Source organism: Schistocerca nitens, chromosome 7, assembly GCF_023898315.1.
Source record: "Schistocerca nitens isolate TAMUIC-IGC-003100 chromosome 7, iqSchNite1.1, whole genome shotgun sequence".
Taxonomy (NCBI): domain Eukaryota; kingdom Metazoa; phylum Arthropoda; class Insecta; order Orthoptera; family Acrididae; genus Schistocerca; species Schistocerca nitens.
This window is the reverse complement of record NC_064620.1, coordinates 574,334,267-574,360,147: the sequence shown is the minus strand read 5'-3', so window position 1 is coordinate 574,360,147 and position 25,881 is coordinate 574,334,267. Positions and strand designations below refer to the sequence as shown.

At 40.9% G+C, this 25,881-nt stretch overlaps 1 protein-coding gene across 1 annotated transcript in view; it reads left to right on the top strand.

The window, feature by feature from the left end:
- Positions 1–25,881, top strand: part of LOC126194763 (26S proteasome non-ATPase regulatory subunit 12) — a 94,423-nt gene that overhangs the window by 2,735 nt on the left and 65,807 nt on the right. Inside the window, exon 5 of the mRNA XM_049933047.1 lies at positions 17,817–17,953. Within this exon, the coding sequence (XP_049789004.1) occupies positions 17,817–17,953 (137 nt within the window). The remainder of the gene's footprint in view (positions 1–17,816; positions 17,954–25,881) is intronic.

The following is a 25,881-nucleotide window of genomic DNA, read 5'->3' as shown; positions in this document are numbered from 1 at the left end:
GTTGTGGTGATATATTTGTAGCTTAGCCCGAGGTGTAGGTTATGTTGGAAGTGACAGTTTGGTTGAGAGTTGGCAGAGCCAGTAAATGTGAAATTCGGAAACCTGATTGTGGTTACAGACTGAGCTGTAGTGTAGCCCATTTCAAAAAATCTCAGTTGATATTACGTTATACTCTCCATATTGTTTACATTTGTCAGATGTTTCCTATGTCATTAGCTAAAGCTGACAACTAGTATCAAATATTTCTCTTTATAATTTCAAAGAGCAGGTTATTATCATGCCAATATAGTCTAGACCTTTTACTATACTTGAGACTAATCTCTTATTTTTGTTAGCTCTATCAACAAGAGATCACTGTACCACTTTCTAATCAAACATTAAACTTAGACTCACCACAAGGAAGAATTTTATTTTACAGGTCCGTCTTGATCACACAAACTTTTACACTGCACTATTACTGGTTTCAGCTTCTGCCATCTTCAGATCTTGTGCTACTATTGCTGTTCTCCAGAATATCCAGCAGCACAAGATCTGAAGATGGCAGTAGCCGGAACTGGTAATAGTGAAGGGCAAAAGTTTGCATGATCAAGATAGATCTATAAAATAAAGTGCTAGAATATGATCATGGACTCATGTTCAGATGTCATGGCTTCAATTGACAAGGAAGTATGTCTGTAGCATTCATAAACAAATATAAATATAATAATACCAAGTTAGCAGGGACAGCTCTGGCATGTCTCACGTGGCCAGATTTTAAAGTGGATGCGCCAGATCTAGAGTTCATGTGGATAAATATGAAGAACAAAATGTAGTTTAAAATACCATATTAATTTGTTGACATTACACAATTCCACCATTAAATTCATTATATAAATGCCAAATTTTGTTTGTAATACAGATTAAATTTATGTACAGTTATTCTGTGCATTTATCATCTGCAGGAACAAGATAAAATTTCGTAAAGTAGCTATACATCCATGATATTTGCAGCTCATTGAACTTGTGTGTGCCAATTTTTCTTCAGTTAAGGGCATCACCTTGTTTGTCACAACCCCTTGAAAATTCTATCTCATTACCTTTTTTTTTGGGGGGGGGGGGAAGCAAACAATGTTGATTTTTGTTTTCAGTGTCAGCAACATTTTATTAAAAATATGGATAACTTTTCTGAAACAATGGAAAATCCAGGTTGGAATGTGACAATACCAGAGAAGGAAAGTTGCTACTCACCATGTAGCAGAGATGCTGAGTCGCGATAGGCACAACAAAAAGATTCACACAATTATAGCTTTCGGCCATAAAGGCCTTTGTCAGCAGTACGTAACTTGCACACACGTCTGCAGTCTCAGAGAGCTGAAACTACACTGTGAGCAGCAGCACCAGTGCATGATGGAAGTGGCGACTGGGTGGGGGTAAGGAGGAGGCTGGGGTGGGGAGGGGGAGGAGAGGGAAGGGGGTAAGTAGCGGAAAGGAGAGAAATAAAAGAATTTAAGAGACTAGGTGTGTCGGTGAGATGACAGCTGTGTAGTGCTGGAATGGGAACAGGGAGGGGACTGGATGGGTGAGGACAGTGACAAACGAAGGTTGAGGCCAGGAGGGTTACGGGAACGTAGGATGTACTGCAGGGAAAGTTCCCACCTGCACAATTCAGAAAATCTGGTGTTGGTGGGAAGGATCCATATGGCACAGGCTGTGAAGCAGTCATTGAGGTCAGGCATATCATGTTTGGCAGTGTGTTCAGCAACAGGGTGGTCCACTTGTTTTTTGGCCACAGTTTGTCAGTGGCTGTTCATGCAGACAGACAGCTTGTTGATTGTCATGCCTACATAGAATGCAGCACAGTGGTTGCAGCTTAGCTTGTAAATCACATGACTGGTTTCACACGAAGCCCTGCCTTTAATGGGATAGGTGATGTTAGTGACCGGACTGGAGTAGGTGGTGGTGGTGGTGGGACAGGTCTTGCACCTATGTCTATTACAGGGGTATGAGGCATGAGGTAAGGGATTGGGAGCAGGGGTTGTGTAAAGATGGATGAGTATATTGTGTAGGTTCGGTGGACGGCGGAATATCACAGTAGGAGGGGTGGGAAGGATAGTTAGTGGGCAGGACACAGAGGAGCATTCCCATCCTAACTCAGTACTTCCGGGACTGGAACAACTGAATTACATTCTCAGCCAGGGTTTCGATTACCTCTCGTCGTGCCCTGAAATGAGAAATATCATGCCTGAGTCGAAACAAGGCCCCAGGAGTAGACAAAATTTTAGCCAGTCCTGACAAAACTCTACCATCTGGTGAGCAAGATGTATGAGACAAGCAAAATACCCTCAGACTTCAAGAACAATGTAATAATTCCAATCCCAAAGAAAGCAGTTGTTGACAGGTGTGAAAATTGCCAAACTATCAGTTTAATAAGTCATGGCTCCAAAATACTAACACACATTCATTACAGACAAATGGAAAAACTGGTAGAAGTCAACCTCGTGGAAGATCGGTTTGGATTCTGTAGAAATGTTGGTACATGTGGAGCAATACTGACCCTTTGACTTATCTTCTAAGATAGATTAGGCAACGGCAAACCTACATTTCTAGCATTTGTATACTTAGAGAAATCTTTTGACAATGTTGACCAGAATACTCTTTCAAATTGTGAAGGTAGCAGGGGTAAAACACAGGGAGCCAAAGGCTAATTACAATTTGTACAGGAACCAGATGCCAGTTATGAGTTGAGGGGCGTGAAAGGGAAGCAGTGGTTGGAAGGGAGTGAGACAGGGCTGTAGCCATTGCCAATGTTATTCGATCTGTATATTGAGCAAGCAGTAAAGGAAACCAAAGAAAAATTTGGAGTAGGAATTAAAATCCATGGAGAAGAAATAAAACCTTTGATGTTCGCTGATGACATTGTAATTCTGTCAGACAGCGAAGGACCTGGAAGAACAGTTGAACGGAATGGACAGTGTCTTGAAAGGGGATGTAAAATGAACGAAAGCCAAACGAGGATGATGGAATGTAGTCTAATTAAATCAAGTGATGCTGAGGGAATTAGATTAGAAAATGAGACACTTAAAGTGGTAGACGAGCTTTGCTATTTGGAAAGCAAAATAAGATGATGGTCAAAGTAGAGTGGACATAAAATGTAGCGTGGCAGTGACAAGAAAAGTGTTTCTGAAGAAGAGAAATTTGTTAACATTGAGTATAGATTTAAGTATCAGGAAGTCTTCTCTGAGTATTTGTATGGAGTGTAGCCATGTATGGATGTGAAACATGGACGATAAATAGTTTAGACAAGAAGAGAATAGAAGCCTTCGAAATTTGGTGCTACAGAAGAATGCTGAAGATTATATGGGTAGTTCATGTAACTAATGAGGAGGTACTGAATAGAATTGGAGAGAGGAGGAATTTGTTGCACAACTTGACTATAAGAAGAGATCGGTTGGTAGGACATGTTCTGAGGCTTCAAGGGTCACCTATTTAGTATTGGAGGGCAGCGTGGAGGGTAAAAATCGTAGAGGGAGTCCGAGAGATGAATACACTAAGTGGATTCAGAAGGAAGTAGGGTGCAGTAGTTACTGGGAGATGAAGCAGCTTGCACAGGATACAGTAGCATGGAGAGCTGCGTCAAACTAGTCTCTGTCTGAAGACCTCAACAACAGCAACTACAACAGGACATTTGCCATGCTACTATGTTCACATTCAACATCATGTACAATTCACCATGAAAATCAAAGTTGTTCAGCATGTACCGGTCAGTGGATGGATCATATTAACTTCGTCATCCATTTCAGAGATATTTGTTTTATTTTACGGGTTTCATATGAGACAATACAAAAGTGTGTAAAAAATTTACAGAGTGCCTATAAATGTATACAAGTTACTTTAGTTTTATAAAATAAAGTTCAACTTTGTACTTTGATTTTAAAATATCAATCTCTTATGTGGGTGGGACAAGAAAATTTTGGTTGGGCCTGCACCAGCCTTTTGCACAACCACTGTGAGGGTGTGGGGAGACTTGTGGTCACACTAGACAGAAGTTTTCTGTATTATAGGGGGTGGGGGCATGTTATATTTAGGACAGATAGGGGAGTGAACTCCATTTATATCAACCAGAATTTCCCTAAGAGTCTATCAGACATCTTTTCTGTGATGGTTTGAAGGGACCTGGAATTTTGCTTTTGTGGCATATGGTTGAAGGCAGCTCAGACATAGATTGCTCAGGTCATGGTGTTCCGCTTGCCACCCTTGCCGGTAAGGGCACATTAGTTTTTTAAGTTCTTATGAAACCAGATTTTCAAATCATTTTTTATTTTGACTAAATGGCGAGTTTGGATTAAATGACCTTATGATTGCTGTAAAGACAGTGTGTGCTACTGAAACACTCCATAATTGAGCTATCTTCAGACATGCCCCCCCCCCTCCCTCCCTTACACACACACACACACACACACACACCAGAAAAAATGAAATAGAAAATATCTTCAGAAACACCAGATGGGTTTTAGTGGGCGCACCACTATGTGTGTGTGTGTGGAGGGGGATTTACAATAATACAATAATTCTGTTTTTAGTCTTTACATAATGATATTTTTTTGTAAAACACATTTAATTGTACCCATTAAGTGAAAATTTTGTTTGGATGGGAAAAAAGAAAGAAAAGGAAAAAAAACACTCTATAATACAGAGCATAATACACAGACTAATTCGCAGACTATAATACACTGCTATTGTAGCAAAAGAGTGAAGAACACGTTACATAAATCAGAACTGCTGACCTCAAAAAAAATTGTTGTTGTATTTCTGATAGGTAATTGATATTCTGTTTAAGTAAGTTGTGATCGATATTCTCCTGGAGACAGTGTTCTCTTACCTGGTTTCTGTCATGTGAAAGGTATTAATTGAACGCTCTTGTTTCCTTGATTATGCGACCTGTTCTTAATCTACTGATAACTTCATCCATTTGTGATGTCTTTCAGCATCCCACATCTTCTGCTTCTCTCATTCTTCCACATAGTATTTCCTTAGATGACTGTACTTTCCAGGCAATTTCTTCACAGTAAATGTCCCAGTCAAGATGTTCTCTTGAGTCTTATCATTTACACTAGCTTTCTTTCCCCTCCTTTTGTTAGAAGTACTTCTTCATTATTCTTTCAGTCCATTTCACTTTTAAGTATTTTTTCTCCACACCGTGTCATCAAAGTATTTTTTTCTCCTTTTTGAGTATCCATGATTTGCTGTCATATAACAACACAATCCAATTACAACACTATTTGAATCTCTTTCTTAGTTCTGTTGGACTCTCTTTGCTCTCAACAAATTTATTTTTTTTCTCACCATGGACCATTTTAATAACAGTATGACACACATCAAGAAGTGCCTTATATATATATATATATATATATATATATATATATATATATATATAAAGAAAGATGATGAGACTTACCAAACAAAAGCGCTGGCAGGTCGATAGACACACAAACAAACACAAATATATACACAAAATTCAAGCTTTCGCAACAAACTGTTGCCTCATCAGGAAAGAGGGAAGGAGAGGGAAAGACGAAAGGATGTGGGTTTTAAGGGGGAGGGTAAGGAGTCATTCCAATCCCGGGAGCGGAAAGACTTACCTTAGGGGGAAAAAAGGACAGGTATACACTCGCACACACGCACATATCCATCCACACATACAGACACAAGCAGATATATATATATATATATATATATATATATATATATATATATATATATATATATATATATATAAATAGAAAATCCAGGATATAATGTAACAATATTATGAAAAGGATAGTTGCTATTCACCATGTTGCAGATAGGCATAACAGAAAGACTGTCAGAAACTGTGTTTTCAGCCAAAACACACACACACACACACACACACACACACACACACCAGTCTCTGGCTGTTGAAACAAGGGGTCATGGTTTTTGTGTGTGTGTGTGATGAAGGCTTTGTTGGCTGAAACCTCACTTTCTGACGTCATTTTGTTATGCCTATTTGCAACTCAGCATCTCAGCTATATGGTGAGTAGCAACTATCCTTTTCATAATATTGTTACAAAAAATATAATTTCATGAAAGCCTGCTGCTCACACAGATGTTTATTGAATTTAATGTCGTGGCAAGTATGGCTATCATTGTATTTTAAATAAAGGGAAATTAAGCATGAGACCACAGTACATTTTTATTAAAGTGTCTTTATTTAAAATGCTGAACATTTTCCTCATAGGAAATATGTTAGAGCTTATTTTGGAGCAGGTGTTATCCATGTGATTTTTACAAAGTCCTGTAACTGTGCACTACTATATCCTGTAATTTATAACTGTTTGCCTCATGGAGGTCTGAGTTTACAAAACTAAGACGAAAGCCATCAGTATCCATTTATACACAGAACTGCGGAGAGGCCCAGAGTTTCCCAGGTATTTATTTATGGCACTGAAACCATACCCATATTACGCAGTGTCTGGCCTTGTGCTTAATTATTTATTACTGAACTGTGCGTCGTACAATATAATTTTGCACTAACATTCAGTGGCATATGTGCATACTGTCTGTAAAATGTGTCGTGAATAGAGTTAGTTGTAAAGAAGTAATAAATCATAACATCACACTTTTCGTACTTTTACAGCGTGAACAGAAGTAAGTTATAAAATTTCTTCCTTATGTCATTTTGTAGGTGTTTTCAACGAGAAAAAAAATTGTAAAGGTCTGAAATGATGTTTAAATTTTGTTGCAAGTCAGTAAGTGCTCTCATTATGACAATAAGGTATATGTTTAGCAAGTTTGGTTGAAATCGATCCAGCGGTTTAGAAGGACATGTGTAAAACACACACACACAATTCATTTTTATAATGTGTCTGGATCGGTGCGGTTGAAAAATTTGTTTGCTTTTTCAATACTCACAATCAATTTTGAAATTAATCAGCTATGTCACAGCAAGTAATCAGATAAGTGTCTTCAGCATACACAATGACTTCGTCTCCTTCAGTAAATTTGTCCTTTATGTAAAGAATGAAAGATAACTGTCAAAGTACTTGATGCTGAAATACTTTGTATTTTACTTCACGCAACCTTGAGAACAAGAACAATGTTATCCACTGTTTGTTTTATCTCAGCACTCTGTTACAAAATATTAAAAAGTTAGTAGACTTTCCTCCGTAAAGATGAGGGTCCTGCAGTAATGTCTCATGACATACACAATCAAAATCTTTAGAGAGGTCAAGAAATAAACCACTTTTTTTTTTTTTTTTTCATGTAACACCTCTGCCTTAGTTGACCAATGTTTCCTAAAACCATGCTATGCCTCACTTTTGTTTTCTCTCTTCATTAACTTAACTGTCCTTTATTACTGTTTCCAATATTTTCAACTAGACGGAAATAATGGTTATTGATCTCTAATTTAATGGGTCTAGTTTCTTGCCACCCTTAAATGGGGTGTGATCAAAACTGTTTTTCCATTAAAAAATCTTCATTTATTCATCAATATGAACATTGTACACTTGAAAGTAACCCCCGTGAGATACAATTCTCATGTGCCACCACTTTTTCCATTCATGGAAGCACTTCTGGAACTCGCTTTTCATTATGGTGTTCAGTTCCTTGAGCAGTTCTGTTTTTTATCCAAAATTATGTCCTTTCATGGTTAGAAAGAAGTCTCAGGGGGCTATGTCTGCCAAATACAGTAGCTGAGGCCAAACAGTCATGAACAGGCATTGAGTTGTGAGTGGGAGTGTTAACATGACGCAATTTCCATGAATGATTATGCCACAATTCTGGTTATTTTCTGCAGATTGCTTCACACAAATGGCGCATAATTTCCAGTAGTGTTCCCTATTGACCGTATGTCCATAAGGCAGGAACTTATGATGCACTACCCCATTGAGACAGTGAGAACTTGTCAAATTTTTTTTCAATCTTGTCTCTTCAGGCAGTTTCAGTTGGATGATTGGGTCTTGGTGTCAATGTCATATCCATATACCCATGTTTCGTCACCAGTTATAAACTTCGTTAAAGAGGTTATGGCTCATTGTTAACTTCATTCATCAGTTCCTGAGCGATGTCTATGTGATGTCATTTTTGGTCGGAATTCATCAATTTTGGAGCAAACTTTGCTACTACACATTTCATGCCCAAAACATCCGAGAAAATTGCTTGGCATGAGCCGAAGTATATGCTGACATCAGCAGCAACTTCTCTGATGGTGATCTGGTGATTTTCCAGAACCATTTTCAGTACTACTTCCACATTGTCATCAGAACTGATGTGTCGGAGTGTCCAAGGCACTTGTCGTCTTACTGTTGTCTTACGACCCTCTTTCAAATATTGATACCACTCGTAAACTCTTGTCTTGATTTACTAAAAACCACAGTCAATATTTTGAATGTGGCACTGCACTTTATTCGATTTCTCAAGCAATATTTAATGCAAATTCATAGTCACCTTTTTCAAAAGTAAAAATTGAAAACAAGTGTATTGGAATTTGCTTACTCTCTTTTGGGCATTCAGGTAAATACATTCATTGAAAATTAGGTTTAGCAAAAGAATGAGTGTTCCTGTTATATATTGAGTATAATGTTTTTAATTATCCTAGATGATGTACCACCTAGCCCTTCTGTGCTCTTAGTTTTTAAAATTTATTATATTTGCTACTTCATACACTTCTGTTGGGAAAACAAACAGATTTTGATATTTCAGTAGTCTTAACTTTTACCTTTGCTATATCCTGTCAGTTGCCTATTGTGTCTGCATAGTGCTGTTTGAAAATGGAGCTAACGTCCTGAGGGTCCAAAGAATCATTGTCACCCTTTCTTAGAGTTAAATTTCCATGCCTGATGCTAGATGAGCCTTTCCTTTTGGAATTTATGTAAGTCCAAGCAGTTTTTGTGGTATTATCAGATGTTACAAAAGATTCATACAAGTTTTCTTCTCTGTTTTTTCTGCCACTTTTTCTGCAGTTACAAATTACAAGTTACATAGGTTAAATACTGTCTTTTGGAACTGTAGTGAAAGCCCTATTAAGGCCATGTGCCTTTTGCTTTATTCTAAATCATATTTAGTGGTCGTTGTAACAACATGGTTTTTTTCTCTTAAAAGGTTGTTTGCAAGGATCATGAACAGTTCACATTGTACTACTGTAAACAGTGTTATTTCTTCAGAATTGATTTTTCATTCTGCAGCAGAGTATGCAACGATATGAAACTTTCCTGTCAGATTAAAACTGTTTGCTGGACCGAGACTCGAACTCAGGACATTTGCCTTTCGCGGGCAAGTGCCCTACCGACTGAGCTACCCAAGTACAACTCAAAACCCTACTCACAGTTCAACTTCTACCATTATCCCACCTTCTGCCTCCCATACTTCGCAGGAGGGAAAGGTTCCAAGTTAGAGTCTCAGTCCGGCATAGAGTTTTAATCTGTCAAAAAAGTTTCATATTAGTGCAGACTCTGCTGCAAAGTGAAAAAATTCTTTCTGGAAACATCCCCCAGGCTGTGGTTAAACCATGTGTCCACAATATCCTTTCCTCCAGGAGTGCAAGTTTGACAGGAGAACTTCTGTGAACATTAGAAGGTACGAGATGACATACTGGCAGATGTAGAGCTGTGAGGATGGGTTATGAGTCATGAATGTGTAGGTCAGTCAGTAGAGCATTTGGCCATGAAAGTCAAAGTTCCCGAATTCGAGTCTCGGTCTGACACACAGTTTTAATCTGCCAATAAAATTTCAGTGTAATTCATATTGTTACTTAAGATTTTTTTTATTTATTTATTTTTTACATCATTCTTCCTGCCTTTCGCATGCATGTGTTGGATTTCAGCACACAGCACTTTCACTGTGCTAAATATATTAATGTTTCAGTGTATTAAAGAACCACTGTCATGTCACCATTTCATGTGTTTAGTTTTGTTAATGGGGGATGTATTCATCTTTTGTTTGTTTTGGTAGTGGTGGGACACTAGAGTCAAGCTGGTACACAGTTATGTATGGAAGCACACACGCAGAATTGGGAGCATCCTCAAGAAACAGGGAATAAAAATAGCATACTAGAGCAGGAACTCTATACAGAAATGTTTAATAAAGCAAGGTCACCCTAACATGTACAAAAAATTTACCAATTCCAGTGGAAAAGTTGTGATGCTCTACACTTAGAACAGATGGGCAGAACTTTTGAGAAAGGTATAAGGGACACAAAACAGCCTAGAAATATGGCACCAATCATTCAGCATTTGCAGAACACCTCTAGCAAGAAGACCACGCCCTACCACAATACAAAAGGACATGCAAAATATTCAGGTTCAGCAACAAGAAACATCTCCTAACCTACAAGAGAACTTCTAAATTCAAAAAGCAATAATAGAGAAGAAACACACAACAAACAACCAGACAGAGATCAGCAACCAGACATTATTTAAAATAATAAAACATAGTCTATAGACATAGTCCTAGAACCACAAAATAATATCCCAATCTAGGCACTATCCTCACCCTACATCATCCACCACTGTACCATAGTAAAGCAATAATTTATACACACAGTAGTAAACACGTTAGCTCCAAACACACACACACACACACACACAACCTAGCGAGGGGAAAAAAAAGTGTGTGGGCCCCCTCCACCCCACCAACCCGGTAATAGCTGATGCTCCCACCACTACCAAAACAAACAAAAGATGAATGTTTATCAATATAATGAAAAGGATAGTTGCTAATCACCATATAGTGGAGGTGCTGAGTCACAGAAAGGCACAACAAAAAAACTGTCACACAATTAGCTTTTGCTCAACAACGCCTTTGTCAAAATTAGACAGCCCCCTCCACACACACACACACACACACACACACACACACACACACACACACACACACACACGACCACAGTCACTGGCAGCTGGAGGCATACTGCATACAGCAGGGCATTATGGTAGAGGCAACCAGGTGGGGTAAGGAGGAGGCTTGGGTGGGGAGGAGGAGGGGACGGTAAAGTGCTGCTGGGAGTGTGTACGGACAATGTGGAGAGTGGGGCAGTTAGGTGCAGTCGGGAGGTTACAGAGGGCAGGGAAGAGGGATGGAGGGGGGGGGGGGGGTTGCGGGAGAGTGCTGGAATGGGAATAGGGAAGCAGCTAGATGGGTAAGGACAATGACTAATGAAGGTTGAGACCAGATGACTTATGGAAACATGGGGCATATTGAAGGGAGAGTCCCCACCTGCACAATTCAGAAAAGCTGGTGTTAGTGGGAAAGATCTAGATGGCTCGGGTTGTGAAGCAGTAATTGAAATGAAGGATGTAATAATGGGTGGTGTGCTCGTCAACAGTGTGGTCCACTTGTTTCTTGGCCACAGTGTGTTGGTGGCCATTCATGTACATGGACAGCTTGTTGGTTGTCATGCGCACAAAGAATGTGGCACAGTGGTTGCAGCTTAGCTTGTAGATTACATGACTGGTTTCGCATGCAGCCTGACCTTTGATGGGGTAGGTGATGTTTGTGACAGGATGGGAATAGTTGGTGGTGGGAGGATGTATGGGACAGGTCTTGCGTCTAGATCTATTACGGGGATTTGAGTCATAAGGCAAGGGATTGGGAGCAGCGGTTGTGTAGGGGATGTATAAGTTCTGTGGGCGGCGGAATACCACTGTCGGAGGACTAAGAAGGATAGTGGGCAGCACATGTCTCATTTCAGGCACGACGAGAGGTAGTCAAAACCCTGGCTGAGAATGTAATTCAGTTGCTCCAGTCCTGGGTGGTACTGAGTCACAAGGAGAATACTTCTCTGTGGCCAGACAGTGAGGCTCTGAGAGGTATCGGGTGCTGGAAAGATAAAGTATGGGATATCTGTTTTTGTACAAGGTTGGGAGGGTAATTGCAATCTGTACAGGCCTCAGTTAGACCCACTGTATATTTTGAGTGGGAAAGCTCGTTGCTACATATGCTGTATCGAATGGACTTCTTTGTATGGAATGGGTGGCAGCTGTCGAATTGGAGGTATTGCTGATGGTAAGTTTGACATGGCTAGAGGTACTGATATAGTCATCTTTGAGGTAGAGGTCAACATTGTGGAGGGTGACTGTGGGCGGTTGAGTAGAACCAGGTGAAACGAAATGGTGAGAAAGTGTTGAGGTTCTGGAGGTATGTGATTAGGGTGTCCTCACCCTTGATCCAGATCATGAAGATGTCATCAGTGAATCTGAACCAGATGAGGAGTTTGGGATTCTGGGTGATTAGAAAGGATTCCCTAGATGCTCCATGAATAGGCTGGCATGGGATTGTGTCATGTGGGTGCCCATAGCTGCACTCTGGATTTGTTTGTAGGAGAATTAATTGTGGGTGAAGATTGAACATGTCCTACAGTAGCTCAACAAAACACACAAAATGACATTATGACAGTGGTTTTTTGCGCCACAGAAACTTGAATAGATTTAGTACAGGGAAAATGCTGTCTGCTAAAATTTGGCACATACATGTGGAACAACAGGAAGAATGATGTAAACAACCAACAAATTGTAACTAATGATAAGAATTAACACTGTTTACAGTAGTAAGTAAAGCTTGTGAACTGTTTGTGACACTAGCAAACAAAATTGTAAAAGGAAATAACAATAATGTCACAGTGACCACTGAAGATGCTTTAGAATAAAGCGAAAAACATTTTAAGTTCCAAAAAGTGGTTTTTTACATATACAACATGTACAAGTGTGTTAGTGAAATACCTAAATTCTGAATCTCTTAATAATCCTTATAGATCTTTTTCTTAATAATATGCAACATCTTTTTGAGTAAATTTTATTTTATTTTATATCAACAATAAACCAGAGTTGGTTCCTCTCTGACACTTTTAATTCTGGAGTAATCCAGTGTTCTCCTGCTTTTTTCCTATTTATTGTGGGACTGGAATACTTTCTTTGAAATTCTAAAGATAGTGGGGGTAAAATAGAGAGAGCAAAAGGCTATTGCAACTTTTACCGAACCAGACAACAGTCGCAAGAGTTTAAAGGCAAGCAGTGGTTGAGAAGGGAGTGAGGCAGTGTTGTAGCCCATCGCCAATGTTATTCAATCTGTATATTGAGCAAGCAGTAAACTAAACCAAAGAAAAATTTGGATTGGGAATTAAAGTTGAGGTAGAAAAAATAAAACCTTTGAGGTTCATCGTTGGCATTTTGTTTCTGTCAGACACCGAAGGACTTGGAAGAGCAGTTTAACGGAAGGGCAGTGTCTTCAAAGGAGGATATAAGATGAACATCAACAAAAGCAAAGCGAGGATAATGGAATGTAGTCGAATTAAATCAGATGATGCTGAGGGAATTAGATTAGGAAATGAGACACTTAAAGTAGTAGATGAGTTTTGCTGTTTGGGCAGCAAAATAACTGATGATGGACAGAGTAGAGAGGATATAAAATGGAGACTGGAAATGGCAAGAAAAGCATTTTTGAAGGAAAGAAATTTGTTAAAATCACGTACAGATTTAAGTGTCGGGAAGTCTTTCCGGAAAGTATTTCTATGGTGTGTAGCCATGTCTGGAAGTGAAACATGGGTGATAATCTGCGTCCCATCTCTGTGCTGAGAAACAAAAAGTGTAAATGTCTGACCAGATTTATGTTTCAAGCATTTTATTTAGCAAATTCATATTTGATATATTTGTCAATCTTAGTTCCACAAAAATATCCTAACCCTGCCCTGTAGTGCAATTATCTATTAGTAGTCTGTACTGGTCTGGCATTGCAGTGTCTGTAACTTGTGCATAAATCATGTTCTTTGATATGTTTGTAATAACATGTTCTATCAATGACTTGCAAGTATCATTATCAAATAGGGCAATTTACTTTTAGTTTTGAATTGAGAGTGCTGTGTACATCACAGAAGTGCCTAAGTATAAGAATTTACTTTGATGTGTTAATATTTGTATCTCCTACCATTATAATGTATTGGAAATCCCTCACCACATTTACAAGAAAGGCATCTATCTCTCTGGGAAAACTATCGACAGAGCTGCCTGAAGATGTAACTTAGCCTACAAAAAAAAAAAAAAAAAAAAAAAAAAAATTCTCTGTACTCTTCGCAACCAGCCCTGGAAAGTTATCCCGTATCTCATTTTTAATGAATATAGCAACCTCACCTCCTTTTATGTTTCATTTTATTGAAAGATTCAATTCCTTGAAAACCAATTACATTGTAAGCTCTTAATCTGTTGTGTGTCAGACCATGCTCTGTGATAATTAAAACATTGTGTGCCTCAAAACCAGTAAGCACTTATCTCTCTTCTGCTTTCCTCACAGCATACTGAATAGTTTGATGTGAGATTCAGAAACATGTACCTTTGTATTCGCACATACCGTTTCACCTTTTTCCTGACTATATGTGTAAAAAATCCTGTTACATAGGCATCTTGTATCTTGTGCTTTTGCACTGTATCTCCTCCTCTGTTGCTAGCCAGCCTTATACACGTGATTCTGACTCAGTTCCTGATGATTCCGGGTGCTGGTTGGTCTATGAAATATCAGTCACCTCCAGCTGATGCAGATAGTTCTGTTCCCAGTGAAGTAGGCGGCATTGAGTTCTGACTGATCTCAATAGATATTTGAACTTATTTTGTGCTGTGACCTCAGTCCCTGCTGCTGGTGGAACTGTCTTAGCAGGCAATCCCAGCCATTCCTTTGTCCTCACAATAAACAATAGGTGGTGCAGGCTCAGACCCTCTGATCTTGACTATATTCTGTAAATGCCTGCACAGCTTCTATTTTCCTTGTTTCCTTGCATAAATAGGTGAATGCCATGCCTGGTATAGTCATTCTTGTTTTTCACTCTGAAAATATAATAGGAAAGTTGTGGTAGAATGTAAATAATTTAATAGTAAAAGAGACCACTCACTGAATAGCAGCCACGGCCCCCTCCCCCTCCCTCCCCCCCTAAACACACACACACACACACACACACACACACACACACACACACACACACACACACTCGCTCGCTCGCTCGCTCGCTCCTACTTCTGCCCCTAACCCCTACATTATACTGGCTTGTGTATACATCCAATACAACATAGGGACAAGTGTGTGTGGGGGGGAGGGGGGGGCATGCACACACTGTCCTTAGCACCACAAAGAATTTTTTATTCTGAAAGCTAGCAAGTTGTGTGCCTGTCAATGACTGAACACTTAGTTGCTATTTGGTAAGTGATCTCCTTTACCCTCAGTTATGTACTATTTTAGCCATAGATAGTCTGCTTTTTATTTTCCTCAAACAGCATGCATTTTCTGTCACCTGACTTCTAAGTACCTAAAAGATTTTGCGTGATCCAAGGTCTTTCCTTCCAATGATGTTTTGATGGAAACTTCATGTTTATTGATTCTCATATCTTTGGTTGTTCTTATTTTTATCCTCACTCCCTACTCTTCTGGTATTATTCCTCTTCTGTCATTTCTGTCGCTTCTTGTACTGCGTTGGCCGTTTGTTTCTTACCATGAATGTTGAAAAGTGTTGATGGCCAATACCCTTTTCTTAACACCTCTTCCAGGGCCCATCTCATTTGTTTCCTCATCGTCAGTACTTACTACCATTTCATGTCTTGTGTTCAGTTCCTTTATTAGCCTTCTGCCCTTTCATTATACATGAATGTCTTTCAAACTCTTCAGGAGATTGGTCCAGTCAAATCTGTCCAAAGCTTTTTCTCAGCCTGTCAAACAGATGAATATGAATATGTTCCTGATTACTTCAGCATCATGTGCCCTTCATAGCATCTGATGTTCCTTTCTTGAATCTGAATGGATTGTCCACCATGATTTCCTTAATTTTTATATGAAAACTTCTGAGTACAAGCATATACACTGCCTTTTCAATTGTTCACATGTAATTAATTGTCCTATAATCTTTATTCTTTGGCATTGTTTTTCTAGGGTAAAAGTATGTGAATGGCTTCAACTAAATCTTGAAGTCAATTGCCCTTGTCACATATCGTTTCGATAAAATTTGTCAGTCTACTTAAATACTGCTCCATTTCCCAAGGCCTTTAGAGTTTCAACTGGTACTTCACTGTCCGCCTGCTTAGCTGAATGGTAACATGCTTGCCTCCCATGCAGCAGACGTGGGTTCAATTCCTGGCTGGCTTGGAGATTTTCTCCATTCGTGGACTGGGTGGGTGTTGTGTTGTCATTATCATTTCATCCTTATCACTGGCACACAAGTCACCCAATGTGGCGTCGACTGAAATAAGACTTGCACTTGGCGACCGAACTTCCACAGATGGGGCCTCCCGGCTAACAGTGCCATACGATCATTTCATTTTTTTGGTACTTCACCACAGTTAATTGTTTTCCTCTACTTCAGTTTCTGAATGGCTTTTGCCATTCCCATCGTGTTATGTCAGCAACTATTTGTTTCCTTACATTGCAATTCCTGCTCAGTGGTGGTGTATGATATGCTTTCGTTGCATATAATTCTTCAACATATACCTTCAGTACTCACTTGTTCTCTTGTACACAAGCTTCAGCCTTGCATTTTTTGTTGAGTAAGTTCTCTTTGCTGACTTTTCTTGAAGGTTTGTTTGTTAGGTACTCAACTACTGTATACATTTCCATTAATTTTCCACTTCTTCGGTGTCCTTGCACAAAGTCCTCATTCATTCCTTCCTGGTCTGATCAGTTAATCTTATTACTTTCTTTTTCAGCCTCTATACTTTTCTCTTTTTATTGATTTTATACAACTTACTTCATGCTGTCCATTCTTTCCTATTCTTTTCCTCCTTTACTTCTCTGGTCTCTTCTTCTAGAATTTTCTTCTGACACATTTATGCTGAATTTTCCAGTTTTTCTGGAGTTTGAGAGTAGCGGTTGCTTCTTTTAATGTACTTCAGCTTTGTTGTATGTGCCTGCATCATTAAATTTTGCTCTGAGCCCACATCTGTTCTCAAGAACATTTTTCCTGTTTTGATACTATTTTTGAATATGTGGTTGATTATAACAAAATATATCTGGTATCGTGTTATAACTGTGAGGTTTCCATATATACATTCTTCAGTGATGGTTCATATACCAAGAATTAGAAATCCGGAGGTCAAATTGCTCATAGAAGGCTGTTAGTTTTCACCGATTTTGTTTCTTTTCTTGCATTTACCAACTAAATTCTTTATCTTTCCCTACTATGCTATTCAAGTTTCCTACCTTTATAGTTTGTTCTTGTCCATTTCCATTTTATGTATGTAGATTTACACGTTTTTGTTCATATATTTAATCTATTTCCTTTTCGTCTGTACTGGATATTGGCATGTGAACTTGGACAATCTGCTTATGCTGGGGTGCTCAGTGTCATCATTCCTAGCACTCTTTCATTGAGTGACACAACTTACTCAGATTTTTACCGTCCATATCATGTATCTGGTGTGCCATTGACCTCAGTAGAAGCATCCACCTTTAGGAATGGTTTCTAGTTCTAGGAGCATGAGTGTGTCCACCATCCTCTCACTACTAAGTCCTCTGAAAGCCTGTTGGCCATTTGGATGGAAGAAGTCTCCTTTTCTGTGGGATACTCCGACCTTGCATTGTTGGACATTTGTAGAATATCTGTGCAGGCATTGCCTACTCACTTCCAGAGGGGGGTGGTATCAGGGTTTTCTCTTCCATTTGTCTAGGACAAAAATCATGTTTCTTAAAGTCTCCAGTGCTTCTGATATCTTGTTGCATTATAAAAAAAAGTTAGAAGATGTGGTGTAAACTTTTGTTGTAAGGGTCATCATGATCTGAGTTGAATTTATATTGCTTCTAAAAATAAGCACTTTTAAAGCAATTAATTAGTTTCTTACGGTTTTTACCTGTAGGTAGAACTTATTCTGGAGCAGATGCGTTTATGCCTTGCCAAAAAGGATTATATAAGAACACAGATTATATCAAAGAAAATTAACACAAAATTCTTTGATGATGAAGGCACACAAGATTTGAAACTGAAGTACTATAGGTAAGCTTTTATCTCATTACAGAAAATTTAAATCTGGAGTGCTTTTAACATAAACAAATAAGGTTCCCATAGCAAAGGTTATACTTTTGCTTTATTCCATAATTTGCTAAAGATTAACAAATAATTCTGTAAACTAAACTAGACCAAAACTTTATTTTTTTTAATGCTTGTAACATTTTTATGCAGCAATTTTATTTTATTTTATTTTTTTTTTATTTTTTATTTTTTTTTTTTGAGATTGTCAACACAATACTCAAAAAGTTTTGTACTTTGTAATTTTTTACACATTAGCAGACATTACCACTTCATAAAAGTGACTTCTTTGTGATTACACATTTGAGTTATAGGAAGGCAATCATGACCTGTAATTAGTCATAGTATTACCACTGTATCATTCAGTAGATACACTCCTGGAAATTGAAATAAGGACACCGTGAATTCATTGTCCCAGGAAGGGGAAACTTGATTGACACATTCCTGGGGTCAGATACATCACATGATCACACTGACAGAACCACAGGCACATAGACACAGGCAACAGAGCATGCACAATGTCGGCACTAGTACAGTGTATATCCACCTTTCGCAGCAATGCAGGCTGCTATTCTCCCATGGAGACGATCGTAGAGATGCTGGATGTAGTCCTGTGGAACGGCTTGCCATGCCATTTCCACCTGGCGCCTCAGTTGGACCAGCGTTCGTGCCGGACGTGCAGACCGCGTGAGATGACGCTTCATCCAGTCCCAAACATGCTCAATGGGGGACAGATCCGGAGATCTTGCTGGCCAGGGTAGTTGACTTACACCTTCTAGAGCACGTTGGGTGGCACAGGATACATGCGGACGTGCATTGTCCTGTTGGAACAGCAAGTTCCCTTGCCGGTCTAGGAATGGTAGAACGATGGGTTCGATGACGGTTTGGATGTACCGTGCACTATTCAGTGTCCCCTCGACGATCACCAGTGGTGTACGGCCAGTGTAGGAGATCGCTCCCCACACCATGATGCCGGGTGTTGGCCCTGTGTGCCTCGGCCGTATGCAGTCCTGATTGTGGCGCTCACCTGCACGGCGCCAAACACGCATACGACCATCATTGGCACCAAGGCAGAAGCGACTCTCATCGCTGAAGACGACACGTCTCCATTCGTCCCTCCATTCACGCCTGTCGCGACACCACTGGAGGCGGGCTGCACGATGTTGGGGCGTGAGCGGAAGACGGCCTAACGGTGTGCGGGACCGTAGCCCAGCTTCATGGAGACGGTTGCGAATGGTCCTCGCCGATACCCCAGGAGCAACAATGTCCCTAATTTGCTGGGAAGTGGCGGTGCGGTCCCCTACGGCACTGCGTAGGATCCTACGGTCTTGGCGTGCATCCGTGCGTCGCTGCGGTCCGGTCCCAGGTCGACGGGCACGTGCACCTTCCGCCGACCACTGGCGACAACATCGATGTACTGTGGAGACCTCACGCCCCACGTGTTGAGCAATTCGGCGGTACGTCCACCCGGCCTCCCGCATGCCCACTATACGCCCTCGCTCAAAGTCCGTCAACTGCACATACGGTTCACGTCCACGCTGTCGCGGCATGCTACCAGTGTTAAAGACTGCGATGGAGCTCTGTATGCCACGGCAAACTGGCTGACACTGACGGCGGCGGTGCACAAATGCTGCGCAGCTAGCGCCATTCGACGGCCAACACCGCGGTTCCTGGTGTGTCCGCTGTGCCGTGCGTGTGATCATTGCTTGTACAGCCCTCTCGCAGTGTCCGGAGCAAGTATGGTGGGTCTGACACACCGGTGTCAATGTGTTCTTTTTTCCATTTCCAGGAGTGTATTTTGGAATAATGTTTGTGTTACGTGACACCTTCGCACACTGCAGTATAATATACCGGTTGATCAAAAATTCAGCATAAATTTTAAAACTTAATAAACCACGGTATAATGTTTTATTAGAACAAAAAAAAAAAAAAAACTCATATTGCTAGATGCGTGAAAGATCTCTTGCACGCGTCGTTTGGTGATGATTGTGTGCTCAGCCGCCACTTTCGTCATGCTTGGCCTCCCAGGTCCCCAGACAGACCTCAGTCTGTGCAATTATTGGCTTTGGGGTTACCTGAAGTCGCAAGTGTATCGTGATCGACTGACACCTCTAGGGATGCTGAAAGACAACATCCGACGCCAATGCCTCACCATAACTCCGGACATGCTTTACAGTGCTGTTCACAACATTATTCCTCGACTACAGCTATTGTTGAGGAATAATGGTGGACATATTGAGCATTTCCTGTAAAGAATGTCATCTTTGCTTTCTCTTACTTTGTTATGCTAATTATTGCTGTTCTGATCAGATGAAACACCATCTGTCGGACATTTTTTGAACGTTTGTATTTTTTTGGTTCTAATAAAACCCCATGTCATTCCAAGCATGTGTGTCAGTTTGTACCTCTCTATCTACATTATTACGTGATTTATTCAGTTTTCAAATTTATACTGAGTTTTTGATCACCCGGTATTTTATACAGCCTGCTCAAAAATCCCATTTATTGAAAAATTACACCCCTCTTTTAAAAATGAACGTACACTAGAGTTAATTTTGACCATGGCTAACATTTTTTTATGTTTTTCTTGTTCTGTATGATGAGCTGAATCGTATTGCTCAGTATTAATACTTCTGAAAATCATTTGTATGAACAGAGTTAGTAGAGTGGAACATTTTTGTAATGTGTTAATAGAAAAATTGAAAGTTGTGTTGTGCTGTAAGACAATAACAACAGCATGGCCGCAATGGACCAAAGTTTATTCCTCTTGATTTACTGGTGAACAACTGTTGAGAACATAGGCACAAACATAGAAACAATCCAGGTTCTGATACAAGCAGTTGCTGACAATAAGTATGAATGCAATATAAGGGCGAGTGCCTGCTGCACTGTGCTTATAAAGGGAAAGGTTCCATTAGACTGCAAGTCACATGCCATGCTGTGTGCACAAGTTGTGTGGCCCACTGCAGGCGACCTCTTGTGGCCAAACTGAGCAAAAGGCTTTGGTGCAATGTTCAAAGTGTAGCACGTGGGCAGCCTGATGCCGCGGTGCATATCCAAGCATTGTATGCGGGGTTATAGACTCCCTTTCCCCTCATGGGAAGGGTGCTCTGCTGATGCAGTATTCCCCTGCAAATTACCATAAGAGAGGACAAGTGAAAAAGGCACTGGTAGCACCTCGACATTAGATTCCTCGACATGGTGGAGTTACACCGATGGTCAACACACCGATGGTGTGTGTGTGGGGGGGGGGGGGGGGGGGGCACTGGGTACACAGATGTTGAAGGGCCCGAAGGCACTGGGGTAGCCAGCAACAGAATCACCAGTTGCAGTGATGCACTGCAACTGGTGCTGACTACACCAGGGCCCTTTACGCTTAATGTGTCTTCCCTTGCAGCAGGGATGTCCATAGAAGCTGGGACAGGTGCTGTGGGAGGAGGCGACAGCTACGGACCCATGACTCTCCCTGTTGTGTGAGGGTGCAGCTGGTCATGGTGGCGTGCCACCAGTCCTTCACTGGTGTGTACCGTACAGAGACAGCAGCTGTGGCTGCTGTGGACCATGGATGGAATCCACTTCAGTTGGTGGCCAAACACTTGAGCACAGACAGCAGAGCCAGGAACAAACCAAGAGGACCCTGCCTATGGACATCAGTGGAGTGGCCTGAGCAGATGCAGGAGAGTCCGAGGTTGGCGACTGTGGAGTATCTCAGCCAGACTCCAGTCTGTCATCGGCATAAACGCGTAGGAACTCGAGAAGCATGTCAAGGTGTCATCCGTGAAGGAGTCCACAATGTACTTCTACATTTGAATCTTGAACATGTGTATGAAATGTCTGCCTCACCGTTAGATTGTGGGTGAAAAGGAGAAGCAGTCACATGGCGAATGCCTTTGAGTACATGGGGGGAAGGCGTGAAATACAAACTGTGTACCATTATCTGTCACAAGCGTGCAAGGCAATTCTTCAATAGGCAAACTTTTCGAGGGGTCCTGAACCATAACCAAGGCTGACATCGAAGGAGTGGCTAACACATGGAAATTTCTATAAAGTGTTGACAACCAGCAGCCAAGCAGAATTTAGGAAGGCTCCCACAGAATCGGCATGGATGCTTTTCCATGGACTCTGCAGTCTGGTCCACGGAAAAGTGTAGCCTGCTGTGCTGCCTGTTGGGTGGCATACTAAGAACAGGCCGTGACAGCATGCACAATGTCACCATGAATGCTGGGCCAAAACACAAGTCGACAGGCCAGTAACTCGGTACACCAGGACTCGCCCTCCCCAATCTTCCTGATGTAGCAGCTGAAGCACATCCCACTGGAGGCTGTGTGGGATCACAACCCTGAATAACTGCCAGTCCATAGCTAAGAGATCACCACAGTCAGATACTGAAATGCGTTGCAGAGGGCAAAATAGTTAGACAAAAGATTAGAAACCCTGCCCAGAGGCCTGTCTGGCCAACATTGCTGAATTACATGAATAACTTAATGCAAAACCAGATTTGCAGTGACTTAAGCTGCGATCTGAGAGTATCCTTCCACTGCACATTGCACCTCAGCATCTAAATGAAAACAAAGGAGTTCATTCCAATCAAATGTAGAGTCCTACCCAGTGAGAAGCTGGGACAGCACATTGGCATTGGCATATTACACAGTAGTCCAAAAATGTATTTCATAGTTGTAACAAGGCAGAAAGAAAACCCAACAATGGAGGCAGTGTGCTGCTTTGGTGGGCAACGAAGCAGAAGGATCAAACAGTTAAACTAATGGCTTGTGGCCACTAATGAGGTGGGACTGATGCCTGTACAAGAACACATGAAACTTTTGAGAGCATAGTCAATAGCAAATGCTTCCTTTTCAACTTGTGAATAGTGCTGCTGAGTGGAGTTCAGCAATTTTGGTGCACAAGCTGTCGGACATTCTGAACCATCAACATATTGATGTGCGGAACAGTCCTGAGTGCGTCCTGAGAAACATCCATAGCCAAAACCAGGTGGCGGCCGGGATGGAAAGCAGCTAAACAGAGCAGAACGTAATTTAGCTATCAATGGCGTGAACGCACGTTTGCAGGCCAGTGTCCACTGAAAGGGAATGTTCTTATGGAGCAAATCGTGGAAGGGATTGGTCAATGCAGCCGCAGTCAGGATAAATTTTTAATAGCAAGCAATTTGACCTATAAAAACTTGGAGTTCCTTTACGTTTGTAGGGCAAGGCAGAGCTGTGACTGCAACAACATAATGGCGTGAAGGCTGAACACCATCCCAAGAAATATCAACATCCACAAGAAGTGTGATTTGGCCAAGTTGCATTTCAACCCTGCAGTATATAAGACTGAACAAGGCGCGTAAGTTACGTAAATGCTCTTCTGTGGACACACCTTCTAGAAGGGTGACAGAGAGATAGTTGACGCATCCCAGAACAAGCCGTAGGACATATTAATTACAAGGAGCCGTTTACAATCCTCATTTAATGGAGCCTCTAAATAGGCTTCATACAAAACCTGGCCCCCAGTGAATTTAGCCAATAACTCGTATGGACAGGGTAAAGGGTAGATACCAGTGGTAGACTTAGCATTAACTGAAACTTTAAAGTCAACGTAGAGGGAAGGCTGACCAGTAGTTTTTTAACAATCACGAGGTGGAATCAGTGAGACTAAAAGTGAGGAGGTGTTGCCAAAGACAGTTCTTCGTATATCTCCCGTCTTTGGCCAGGTCATCATAAGGGGGAAAGGCAGCAGGTACATCAGCAGTGTGGAAGACTGCATAAGCAATGTGACAGAGAAGTTTGTGGTAGCAATTGTAAGAGCCTGTTCCGCTCAAGGAGAGATGGGAGCACTACCTCCAGGGTCAGAAGAACTGAAGGAGCAAAGAAGTAAACTGAGCACACGAAAGTGAAAACCACACTCAATGCCATTTGCAACGTATTGTAAGACACAAACACTAGCATGGCCACTATGAAAAAAACTTTATTCTTCTTCCATCCACAAGCGAACAGCAGTTGAGAACATAGACACAAACATAGAACCAATCCAGGTACTTATACAAGCAACTGCTGACAGTAAATATGAACTTATTATAAGGGCGAGTGCCTGCTGTACTGCGCCTGTAAGGAGGAGTGCTCAAGTAGACAGGACAGCGCAGCAGATGCTGAGCCGTGTGCACACGTTGTGTGACCCACTGCAGGCAGCCTGTGGTGGCTGGCCTGTGCAGTTGCTGTTGGCAGACTAGTCAAAGTGTGGCGTGCTGGTGGCTTGAGGCTGCGGAACATGTCCAAGTATTACATATAGTGCTATAGCATAAGTTGATATGGATACGGAAAGAAGGCAACCAAGGAGAATAAGATATATAATGCTTATAAACAATGGATAATCAAGGATGGAATAACGATGTGAATTAGGCTAGGCTCACTGCATAGGGGAGGCATTAGGTGGCAATCTGCGTTATTTCAAATTAGAGGGTATTCAGGTTTATTTCAAAGTAGAGAGGGTATTCAGGTATCGGACAAATGCCTTCATCAGAGAAGGGTATGTACACTCCTTTTTGTACACATATAACTGGCACACATGAGGCTACTGTTCCCTCTGGATACTCTGACTAGTTTTAAATGAAGCAGTCTGCAGCTAATTGCTGCTGCCTCTTTGTGGTCAGTACAAATCTGATCTGTCGTACCGTATTTACTCGAATCTAAGCCGCACTTTTTTCCGGTTTTTGTAATCCAAAAAATCGTGTGCGGCTTAGAATCGAGTGCGAAGTAAGCGGAAGTTCTGAAAAATGTTGGTAGGTGCCGCCACAGCTAACTTTTACTGTCGAATATATGTAGCGCTACACAGGCATGCTTTGGAGGCACAAAGATAAATACTGGCACCAAACCCTCTGCATCAGTAAATAAATTTAAAAAAAAAAAGGTGGAAGACTAGCTTTTTTCTCCCCCTCGAGTTTCGACCACTGCATTTTCATACATTATCCAATGAAGTAAATACAAATACCGTATTGTCCATCTTCGAATGTAGCAGCATTTCAATGTACTACAAAAATCCGACTGGCAAGACTGTTTAGGATGTTTGTCGATATGGCCAACTCTACGTTCTGAATTTTTTCCTACCTGTGAGAAGAGATGGTTCCTTATAGGAACTTTTATGAATTGTGAATCGCATGCAGTAATCTCTTCACCATAAGAATAATATGAATAATAACATTTTGCCATGTATTCTTTCGTGTTTGCTGCTAACTCATTTAAATCCTGTCTGCCTAATAAACTGTGAAACTAGAGTGAGACAACAGCAAACGCGGAAGAATATACATATCATGTCATGTTTATATTCTTTTTCTTCTTATGCCTAATAGTGATACAGTCAGAAATGAAGCACGGCAATTGACTAGATTTTTTAAATCTAAGATGAGTCTTTAATTTCAGTGCAGAATGTAATGTACTAAAGAGGTGTCCGCAAAGATTTTCAAACGGAGAAAATTTTTCGCTAAACTCTCGTTCAGAACATCTTCTATCATACGCTGTCTATTATTTGGTTCTTGTTGATCAGTATCAAAGAAAGCAGCAGTGTAAGTAACAACAAATAGCAGTCTCTTGCCAGTGTTTCGCTAATGATAAGATTCCTCTCTCTTTTTTTAATTGTAAGCGGCGGTAGCGTGCACAAAAGCAAGCCATGCAGCGGGCGGCGACAGGTCGTAAACACTCATTATCAGAATGCGACAAACAATGCATGACACAGTAGTGCGACAAACAATGCATGACACAGTACAGTAATGCATTTTCAGCTTAGAGTGACGTAAACACCTATAACAAAGAGAACATCACTTATCAGATCAAAGAAAAATAAGCAATCAATTCAAACCAGACGAAGTATGCAAAAAAGGAAGGGTACCCGTATAAATACGGACGGAG